This window comes from Oculina patagonica, chromosome 12 (assembly GCF_052425735.1).
Source record: "Oculina patagonica isolate OP01 chromosome 12, crgOcupat, whole genome shotgun sequence".
NCBI classification, from domain to species: domain Eukaryota; kingdom Metazoa; phylum Cnidaria; class Anthozoa; order Scleractinia; family Oculinidae; genus Oculina; species Oculina patagonica.
Window position 1 is genome coordinate 30,290,683 of NC_135769.1, and position 11,136 is coordinate 30,301,818.

An 11,136-nucleotide genomic window follows, 5' to 3' on the forward strand; every position below is an offset into this window, starting at 1 on the left:
TTTCAATAAGGTTGCACCTTTGTACCTGAAGCGGACCAAATTACCTGTATATTTTAAGTTGTGTTTCGTAAATGTCGATATTAAGTGTAGCGTCTGGTTAGCCTCGGCTAAAAAAACATGTGAGTTTAAGCTATTCCTTTAACATAAAAACACTAACTACAACAAGCAATCACCAGAAAACTGCAAGTACTTCCCTTCGAGGTAAGGATTGACATTTGCTGTCATTTTCACTTTGTGCTCAAATGATTATCAGTATGCGGTTGGTCGGTTTTGTATTTAGTAATTTTCACCGTTTTTCAAAGGGAAAAAAGCAATGTCTGCGATAACACAAACACTAAGAGTAAGCCGTTTAATTATACAGAGCTATTTATTTATTTATTTTTTACCCTCACGAGTTTATTTTGACAAATTCTGCATAGTCCAGAGAATGTGAACTGCGACAGCGAATTTTTTATGCTTCTAGCTCGAATTTAATGAAGCATTTACATATCCAGCTAGAGTTTAGTTCTGACACCACGAACGCACTAAAAAAATTATGACAGCTGTGAGATTCTAAAGTAAAATATAAATTCATTTTTAAGTCCACGTTGTCGTCAGTGTAGCCGTCGTGGTTTCGTAAGGTCCCTAATGAAACAACGACGGGAAGTCCATGAAACGATGCAAGCTAAATTAACATGAATTTGTACGATCCTTTTGCACGATGCTTTTTTTCTCGAAAAACAAAAAAAAAATTGCTTACTGCCTATGCTTCTTCGGCAAAAATAAAATCCCTCATCGCTCATCACTCATCGCCCATCCCTCATCTCTCATCCCTCATCCTCTTCCCTCTAAACTTCCCTCATCCCTCACTTCTCATCCCTCATCCCTCACCTCTCATCCTTATTTCTTATACCTCATCCCTCACCCCCGATCCTCCATCTCTCATTTCTCATCCCTCATCATCATCCCTCGTCTCACATCCCCATCCCTCATTTCTTTTCCCTCATCCTTCATCCTTCATATGTCATCTTTCATTCCTTTTCTCTCATCCTAAATATATTACTCCTGAAATATCATTGAAACAGGAAAACTCTCTTTCAAAACTTTGTTACCATAAATAAAGTAATCAATCAATCAATTAATTAATTAATCAATCAGTCATAACCTTATCCATGATCCTTGATCATTCACCCTTCAGCCCTCACCTTTCACCCGTCTCCCGTCATGCCTTTTTCCTCTGTCACTTACCCATATTACCTTTAAATACACTATTAATTACGTAATATTTACCAATGATGATAGCTTCATGCCTCCTTATTTTGTTTATCACCCAGGTCACGCAACTAACGTTAGTTGACACTCCTCAGTCATGTGTGATCCAGCTTGTGTTGCCATAACAACGGTACTCTCCATACTCGTTGTTGTAGATATCGTGGGAAATTCTCTCGTTTGTGTGATCATAAAACGACATCAAGATATGAGGTATACAAAGAGAATAGATCAATAGTATTTATAGAGCTAATGCTGTTTTATACCTGTGTGAGTATAAACCCATGCCAAACCACGCAGAATCCAATTTAAATATTATTGAAAAAGTGGAAAACTCTCTTTCAAAATTTTATTCAGTAAATATAACTATTTGTGTTGTTTTACAATAAGATTTCTGTCATACACATACATAAATATAAAGTAGTATTTCTTTGATCCAAGCTTTATTTATCCTTATTTATTTGATTGTTTCATGGGTTTTGAATTATTTTATTACCCTTCTTGACTCTATCATCTAGAAGGAAATGTTTCACGCATGGGTCCACTTAAAGCGCATCTTGCCGAATGAATGAATGAATGAATGAACGAACGAATTCGAACGAACGAACGAAAAAGCTTTTATCCAATGAGTTCATTGAATATCATGTACTTTTTGTGACATAACAGGGAAATGAAAATTTGCCTTTAGCACTGTGACGCCATTTTTTTCCGCCAAAAATCGTTAAATTCAAAAAAAAAAAATCATAAGATTGTTTAGGATAAAAAGTTCTATCATTGTGCAAAGTTTGAGCTCTATCGGATATATTAAAAGTGACAGGCCAAACACGACTCCCGCCGGTCGCTAAAAGTTAGCCTTCAGTCTGTTAATGGAGGATTTCACTCGCTCTCTGGAGCCGTTACAGCATTGATATTTATGCCATTGTGTCTGCTAGCTAGCTCTCTGGCATATTTGGTTAGATTTATCGGCTCTTGTTTGTTGAAAGATTCTTAATTGCCTTCAAAAGAATGTTGTAGTCTGTAATGTTTATCAGATCAGTGGGTCTCTAACCGTCATCTTGCTTGAAGTGGCGGTTAACTTGCAGAATAACGTTTCGTTATTCCACGGTTGCGAGGGTCTAAGATCCAAGTATTTTTATGGCTACTACAGTCTCTAGGCATTGAGAGCGATGGTTTCTTTGAGTTAATGTTTAGCTCCCCTTAGTTTGAGTGGTTGTGATTTGAGTTCTTGTATGGGACTAAACTTTACCTCCATTATTTTTTTTACTGTCTTGTTGCGTTACTTGCATCCAACAAATAAATTCTATGGCAGATTGATTACTGCATTCATCCGAAAAGACGCGGAAAAGAAATTTCTGGATGCTCTTACTAGGTTTCACTACAGGCGAATAGAAACACTTGCTGTCAAACTGAGAAAACTAGAGCAGCTCGAGTCACGAAGAAAAACCACTGATGTAAAACTTATTAAGAATAGGCCACTATCAACTAAAGAACACGCTGATAGAATCGAACGAATCCAGAAAAAAATGTCAAAACTCAATGAAGAGATGATGATTCTCAAAAAAGAACAAAATAAAGAAGTTGAATCTTGCCCTAGAGTGTTATCTGTGTCTGCAAAAAAAACCCAAACAAGAAAGGGAAGGGAAAATCAATTTATCTCTACTAAGAAACGTAGAGAAAGAAAACGAAAATTGCAGAACGATATTACAAAGAAAACAACGGAATCGAAGAAAAAACACATTAAGAACCTCTCAGATTACGATCTGACACGCGACCAAATCAACCTTCTGTCAAGGGGGCTCAAATACATTCCTACACCCGTGACAAACAAAAGTCACATAAGAAAAGAACTACTAAACGATTTCGCAAAATTTGCTAGGCGAATGCGCCTACAGTTTATCTTGCACAGTAAAGATAAAGAACCGCATCCCTTCCACGTGAAATCAAACTGGGAGCCGCCCATTCAACCGTCAGTCGCACTTGAAACATACTTAGAAGAGGTCAAAATTCAGCTAGCGGAAATACAAATATCTAAGCCTAAAAACAACCTGCCTACCAACGAACGTCTAGCCATCAAAGAGTTGAAACAAAACACAAATATTAATATCAAAAGCGCAGACAAAGGTACATCGACTGTCATTATGAACAAAGAAGACAAAATACACGAGGGGCAAGTACAACTAGATGTTAGAGAAAACTACAAAACCCTTCCATCACCCATGGTGTCCGAAACTTATCAGAGAGTCACGCAACTCATAAAAACACTACACCATGGCAACCATATTGATACAATGACAGAGAAATGGCTATCACTCACGCAAAACCCGCCACGAATTCCTATTTTCTACACTCTAACAAAGATTCACAAACCAAATCCAGTTGGAAGACCAATAATTTCGGGCTGTGAAGGCCCTACAGAACGAATATCATCTTTTCTAGATTTTCTCCTTCAGCCTATAGCCAAACAACAAAAATCGTATCTGAAAGATACAACAGACTTCGTTAACTTCATAGAAAAAACAAAGGTCGAAAGAAACACAGTTCTAGTCTCCATGGATGTGACAAGCTTATATACCAACATTCCACAGGAGGAAGGAATAGCCACTGTATGCAATGCATACGAAACATTCCACAAAAACAGTCCTCCCATACCAACACACTACATTAGAGAAATGCTTGAACTCATCCTAAAGGAAAACTCATTCGAGTTTAACGGGAAACACTATCTCCAGACACACGGCACCGCTATGGGCACAAGGGTTGCAGTAGCATTTGCCAACATTTTCATGAGCGTAATAGAGACAGAAATCATTCTCCATAGCTCTAACAAACCACTGGTCTGGAAGAGATACATTGATGATATATTTTCCCTCTGGAACATAGACAAACAAGACATAGACCTGTTCCTAGAACTAGCTAACAATCACCATCCGACCATAAAATTTACGGCTGAGATTTCAGACACAGAGATCACTTTTCTGGATACATGTGTTTACAAGGGCGAAAGATTCAAGAGAGAATCTATCCTTGACGTGCGCACACATTTCAAACCGACAGAGTCATTCCAATACACAGAATTCTCCTCCTGCCACCCTCCAGGAGTCTGGAAAGGTTTCATTAAAGGGGAAGCCCTTAGACTTCTTAGAACAAATTCTTCAGAGAAAACTTTTGAAGAAAACACCACACAATTTAAACGAAGACTGCGGGCGAGGGGTTATCCAGATAACCTTTCGGAGAAGATTCTGTCAGAAGTTAAATTTAGCCAAAGAATGTCGGCACTACAAAACAAACAAAAGACGCGCAAAAGAATTCTACCTTTCGTAACAGAATATCGCCCTTCAGTGCCTAATCTTAAAAATATTCTAATGAGAAAGTGGCACCTAATAGAAAATCAACCAGTGCTCAGAGAAATATTTAAAGACCCTCCCATCCTTTCGTACAGAAAAGGGAGGTCGTTAAAAGATATACTCGTTAGAGCAAAACTTTGAAGGTCTACAATACAAATCTCGGCCAATGGGAGTCGTGTTTGGCCTGTCTCTTTTACTTGCCATCATGCTGTTTTATACCTGTGTGAGTATAAACCCATGCCAAACCACGCAGAATCCAATTTAAATATTATTGAAAAAGTGGAAAACTCTCTTTCAAAATTTTATTCAGTAAATTTAACTATTTGTGTTGTTTTACAATAAGATTTCTGTCATACACATACATAAATATAAAGTAGTATTTCTTTGATCCAAGCTTTATTTATCCTTATTTATTTGATTGTTTCATGGGTTTTGAATTATTTTATTACCCTTCTTGACTCTATCATCTAGAAGGAAATGTTTCACGCATGGGTCCACTTAAAGCGCATCTTGCCGAATGAAATGAATGAATGAATGAACGAACGAAGGTTCGAACGAACGAACGAAAAAGCTTTTATCCAATGAGTTCATTGAATATCATGTACTTTTTGTGACATAACAGGGAAATGAAAATTTGCCTTTAGCACTGTGACGCCATTTTTTTCCGCCAAAAATCGTTAAATTCAAAAAAAAAAAAATCATAAGATTGTTTAGGATAAAAAGTTCTATCATTGTGCAAAGTTTGAGCTCAATCGGATAAAACAGCAAAATGTTTTAACGAGGGTACCACTTCAAGCGCTCTGCTGACCCGGCGTAAAAACAAAAACAAAACAAAACACAAGCACAAACATTCGAGTACCCATTGTGTTTTAACTTAATTATGTCTTACTTTAGAAAGTTATTTCAATTTTTCTATTCCATAGGATTCCCATTAATTATCTACTTTTAAATCTGGCTGTAGCGGATATCCTGTTCGCGATATTTATTACACCAAAAGTTATTTTGAGGCTGACTTCCTCCCACCCAGAGGGCGTGACTGGTACAGTTTTGTGCAAGTTTCTGACAGCTGGAAATGTTGCATGGGTTGGGGCAGCTTCTTCGATTGTCACTCTGGTTGCGATCGCCATTGAACGATATTATGCAGTTATGTATCCTGTTGGTAACAAAGGAAATTTTACCAAGCGTAAAGCGAAGGTGTGTAATTTTTATTGACTTTATCTAATCTTTGAAAGGAATGTGCTTAATTATTGGTTAACTATTGTTTGATGCCTCCCAACAAAATTGTATTGCATTACTATTGGTTAAAACATATCTTAAACAGTCTCATCTCCAAATATCACAAACACAGGAACGACAACAAAGAAAACAACTACGAAAAACAAAGAAAACTACACTACAGGCCTTTCGTAATGCTGTGCGCAGCAGATAGTCCCTTTTTATTTTAATTTAATTTAATACTTATTTATTAATGAATTTTTCGTTCTGTATATATTTTTACATTTTTATTTATTTTCTCGGCATATTAGCATATGTTTTGCTAGGGGCCTAGCCAGCCCCCGTCAGCTCCGAGGGTAAATAAATTTTATTGATTGATTGATTGATTGTAGTTCTTTTGTTTTAAAAATAGCCGCTTTTTCACCCGATTTAACCGGACTCGGGGATGGGGGGCGGCAATTATCTATTATAAGCCGACAACTTTGTTATTTGAACAAATTCCACTTTAATTTGCGGAAACAACTACATCAGGTTTCATTTGTAGTTAGTAGCATTTGAGAGTTAAAAAAAAACTAGAAATTGATGTTTCAAATTCTACCATAACAGTAGATTTTGTTGGTTTTTCCTGAACTGCCCTCTAAATTACTTTTGAGTTTTTTTTTTTTGGCTGTTTGTTACTTTCAATACTGAATCAGGATGGAGAAATTTCAATAAAAAAAGAGACATCGTCAGGTCAATTCAGAAAAAAAGATCCATATTTGAACTTACTAAAAGTCCCTCCAAATTCCATTGTTCCCTAGCCTCCCGCGCAGTCGTTCTTAAGGACGATCGTGTTTCACTAAAAATCAGAAGACCTCAGAAATACCCTGTCCGAATATAGGGTTAAAGGTACTGTGCATCAATTTCACGAGTTGACAACTTACTATTCTAGATCATCATTTTTGGTTCTTGGATCTTCTCATTCATACTCCAAATTCCGAAGTTCCTGATCAAGAGCTTTGAGAAGAAGAGTAATTCGTGCGTGGATACCTGGCCTGAACAGTGGATGGTCATGGCTTATAATGTGACGTGGGATATCATTATAGCTCTTCCCTTGTTGCTGATGGTCGTGCTGTATTCCAGAGTTGTGTACAGTTTGTGGCTCAAACGTGATGACAGTTATCAGCTCAATGTTCAACAAGAAGTAAGCTCGACATCAAATGAGTTCCTTTTAGACCCATTCATAATGCGGCTATTTTGTATACCTAGAAAACCAACTGATTCAGAAAACGGGACGAAGCAACAGCAGTACAATAGATCTCTGTTTGGCTTATGAGTGGAGTACGAGACTATTCGCGTCGTTAAGAGTTTTCCCAAGTGATTATTATCTTGTTTAACCCATGTATTAAAATATATATGTTTAAAAAGAAATGTCTTAAGAGGATTTTTATTTAAATCTCTCAATACACAGGGTGTGATGAGGATACGGAAGCGTGTCACCTTGATGGTCGTTATTGTCAGTGTTATTTTTGGAATATGCTGGGGTGCCGACTTAGTTGTCTACACTTTAATTTTCTCTGCATCCTACAACATTGGTTCTGTCCCTGTGGCCATTATTAACACAATGGTCTTGTTCAATTCTGCTGTCAACCCGTTTGTCTACGGTTTATTTAACCAGCAATTCAGGAATAAGTTCAAGGTAATGGTATCCGGCACTGGCTCTCCTGAACGCAGCATCACTCATCCCTGGCAGGAAGTTGAGGACATCGAGCTCGTATAACCAGAGCACCCAGCCCAGCAGGGTCATGTTCCCAGGAGTAGAATAATAATTAACTTCTAGTCAGCTACAGTGACTATAAAATAATTACACTCGCTATAAAGGGCTTGCTTTGGCGCACCTGCTTTGGCGCAATGGTTGTATGAGTGTAATGTGACAAACATTGAAGCAGAATGCAAAAATGATCACATGATGTATATTTAAAGATGTAAAACTAACAATAACCAAGTATGTCCGCAATAACGCAAGCATGTCCCACACTTAATAACTTATTACTTGTCTTATTTTACTTTCGTCGTCTTCTTTTTGGTCATGTACAACTTAGTCAAAGCAATTTAATTTTTTGTAACTACTCAGCTCGTTTAGTGTACTTTTATTCTGGGCAGATTTTTGTCTATTTTAGTTAATTTATTTTATGCTGTAATTATATCTATTCATTTTCCCCAAAATGAAATTGCTGCTGTTGTTGTTGTTGTTTCTGTATGATGTCTTTAAAAAAAAATGAGAAACTGCATGTTCATGGAGGTTCAAGAACAACATCCTTGACAGAGACCATGAATTTTAATGAATGATGTTGTTAGTAAGGCAATCGTCTGTTGTAATTATCAACAGTTTTGCCATCAAATTAACCTAAACCAATTATGATTATCCAGTAGGGCCGCGTACCTTAATTTCGCGGACATGCTTTGCTTATCGCCGTGTCAAAATTTATCACACTGTAATCGTACTACAATGTAGGTGACTGTTTAATAGAGATGAAATACAATAAAAAGAGTCATCTGGGAAGTATAAATGATGTCTGCGACCAGACGTTCTGCATTTAGCTCTTCCTTCTTCTCTCTTCCAGGACATTATTGTTTCTGGAAAAATGGTCAAGAATTCCAGTTTGCTAAATAGGCAATTTCCGAGTTACCCTTTGCCTCTATTACAAACGAGTCTACGTGCGAAACCATTAAAACGAAAACTGAGGCAAAGGGTAACTCGAAAGTGGCCTATTGTGTGTTAGAAATCAGCTCTTACGATTTCCTTCCGACATCGCAGGGATATTCTGCTTAGAACTTAAGCACGCGTAGTAAGACCAGAATATCAGAACTTCTGGAATGATCAATTTCGTTTTCCCAGAGACTGTCCTAGCGACCTACCGCTGACCGAGAAGCAGGTGGGCTCTGGGCTCGAGATTGTTGAGTTGTAAGACAAGGTACAAGATGACTTCGTATTCGATCACGCGTTACTTTTATCCAGCGTCCGCTGGTCATGTCTAACGGAACGAGATAGTTTAACCTGTAAGCCGTGTGCTTGCAGTGGAAACTGCTAACGCTGTACAACCAAATCTCTGAATAAGGTATTAAAATACAATTTAAACAATTTAATTACGCCATGCAGGTCGTAACTGAATTCAGTGTTTTGACATCTGTTGATTTGCAAACAGTTTTACGTTTTTTTTAATACTATTTTACTGAACTAACAATATTTTTTTTTTAATGATCTGTAGATTATATGGGATATCTTTCTCAATCCCATTTACGTTTGTTCAGTCCAAGATGTCAAATACCACCCTCAGTGCCTTGAATCTCATTATATTTCCCCAGTACAAAATTAGGCAAACTCCAACTACATTTTACCCCTTTGTTTTCACTGGTTTTCCGAAAGCGATCTTAAGGGGAGGGGGCAAGGGAGCTAAAAGATAAATTTTCATTAACCTCTAAATCAAAACTTAACAAAATTAACATGGGCCATTTAGCGTAGCAATAATAATGTTTTTTATTCTTTTTTGCGTTCAGTGATTTTTAAGCAAGAAACTCGTCAATTCACGCAATATTTCATCCTGGTCGATGCTTAAATTAATGGGGTTTTGCAGCCATAACGGCTGCGAGCTACTTAAAGTTATTTTAACGAATTGCTAAAAACTAAAGTGGTTGCATTTACTTACGGCTCACTGGTAAAGTTTAAGGGAAATTTTTTTCCGACCCGAAATTTAGTGGACCGCTTTACAGAGAGCGCTAGAGAAGACGGAACCGGCTCTGCTGGTATTATTTGGTAACTTCATGTAGCTTTTTTCCAGTAACTTCACTTGCCCAGATTACGTGAAACCGAAAATTAAAATTGGGCGCCCCGACCCTTTTTTTTTACAATTGCTTCCAGCGCTTATAGCTATCATTATTTTTTTTCGCAAATGACCTTTAAACCACTGAACAGTGAAAACTGCACTTTAAGCTGAAAGTTCGTCGTCAGCTCCAAACGAATTTTCAAAATGTGTTTTTGAATTGTTTTTGTTTTGTTTTTTGTATTGAGTTTGCCCGGATGAAAAGAAACTAAGATATAAGCATAATTTAACGCGTGACAAATAGTTCTGTTCTGAATTTTAAATTTAAATTTAACAAATTGACATCAGTTTTTTACGCGTCTGTCCTGTTATTGATGATAAATTGCGTCATAACATTGTCAGTGTTAGATCCACGAGCCGGTAGGCGAGTGGATCTACAACAAACTTTGACAATGTTATGACACAATTTATCATTAATAACAGGACAGACGCATAAAAAACTGATGTCAATTTTTTTTTACAATAACAAAAAGCCAAAACTGATTTTAAAACGAAGGAAAGAAATGCACGGGGAAGATGCGATTGCCGTACGGCCGCAAAATTTAATTTCGTCGTTGTCAGTTCGGAGAATCACATTCACAGGCTCGTAAATTAAAAGTGTGGTAAGAATACCGCCAGAAATACAAGATAAAATTCGAATTTTTGAACTAACCTTTACCTCATTGAAGACTTCTAGTTTCGTGGCATAATTCTCGCCTCATCAAGAATACAGCACTAAATCAGTGCTGAAAAGTTTGACAAACCTTCGCTGATTGCGTCAGCAACGAGTTTTATGCGTCTGTACTGTTATTGACAAAAAATTAGCCAATCAGCGTGCGAGAATTCGCTCGTTATTGTAAAATAACCAAACATTATGTCTAGACATAATGTTGTTTATGTCGAGGCATGTTCATTTGATAACCCATTGGGAGGTTCCGTACCAGGTACGAAGATGAACCAATAACATTTTTGGGCGGAGTTTGCTATGTAAAAGCAGAAACAATCGCTTAATTCGTCCTTTTATTCCTCGCCATTGAAGTATCGAGAGCTCAAGAAAATATTTTGCGACTCCATCTGAAGCAAGATGTTCAAGTGTTACCCTTCAGTTTAAAAGATAAGTACAAGATTATTGTTCGCTGTTTACTTTTAAAAAACATATAATAACAATATATACGTCTATGTTAAACATATTTTTTTATATTATTTTTTATGGCCGTATTGCCGTACAAACCATAATTTAAGAAAAGACTATGTCATTTCTAGATATTATAGAATTAAGTTTGTTTCAAGCCATTGCTGATAGTTACATTATAAACAAATTGGTCCGTACCTTATTTATAGCTGCGGGCTAATATAGAGAAGTTCGGGTAGCCCTTTGAAACCTACAGTTACTCTTGGCTAGTGCTCTAGCAGCTCTTACTTAGACGGCAGCGTAAATGATTACAATGTTGCTTTTATTAGCCTTCAGTTACCTTCAATCGCTTTAGGAA

At 37.1% G+C, this 11,136-nt stretch overlaps 3 protein-coding genes across 7 annotated transcripts in view; 2 read left to right on the forward strand and 1 right to left on the reverse strand.

The window, feature by feature from the left end:
• Window positions 1-1,292: 1,292 nt before the first annotated feature.
• On the forward strand, window positions 1,293-8,521 carry LOC144634064 (pyroglutamylated RF-amide peptide receptor-like). Its single transcript, XM_078493017.1, has 4 exons — window positions 1,293-1,461; window positions 5,516-5,786; window positions 6,739-6,990; window positions 7,258-8,521. Exons 1-4 carry the CDS (start codon window positions 1,349-1,351, stop codon window positions 7,564-7,566), a joined length of 945 nt encoding a protein of 314 aa, XP_078349143.1. The 5' UTR covers window positions 1,293-1,348; the 3' UTR covers window positions 7,567-8,521.
• On the forward strand, window positions 2,772-4,800 carry LOC144632217 (uncharacterized). Its single transcript, XM_078490812.1, has one exon. The coding sequence runs from the start codon at window positions 2,772-2,774 to the stop codon at window positions 4,731-4,733; it is 1,962 nt and encodes a 653-aa protein (XP_078346938.1). The 3' UTR covers window positions 4,734-4,800.
• A 2,104-nt stretch (window positions 8,522-10,625) lies between the features above and the next one.
• The window catches only part of LOC144634061 (QRFP-like peptide receptor), a 36,498-nt gene continuing 35,987 nt past the window's right edge, over window positions 10,626-11,136 (reverse strand). For all 5 annotated transcript variants that reach the window (XM_078493008.1, XM_078493007.1, XM_078493009.1 and 2 more), the window contains one exon: window positions 10,626-11,136. This exon is cut by the window's right edge and continues 562 nt beyond it. The gene's annotated coding sequence lies outside the window, so the exon portion shown is untranslated.

Bases quoted from the DNA above. Each gene is read 5' to 3' on its own strand.
- LOC144632217 (XM_078490812.1), top strand. From the start codon at position 2,772: ATGTCAAAACTCAATGAAGAGATGATGATTCTCAAAAAAGAACAAAAT.
- LOC144634064 (XM_078493017.1), top strand. From the start codon at position 1,349: ATGTGTGATCCAGCTTGTGTTGCCATAACAACGGTACTCTCCATACTC. The intron at 5,787-6,738 runs GTGTGTAATTTT...TTACTATTCTAG, and splicing joins TTACCAAGCGTAAAGCGAAG to ATCATCATTTTTGGTTCTTG. The intron at 6,991-7,257 runs GTAAGCTCGACA...CTCAATACACAG, and splicing joins AGCTCAATGTTCAACAAGAA to GGTGTGATGAGGATACGGAA.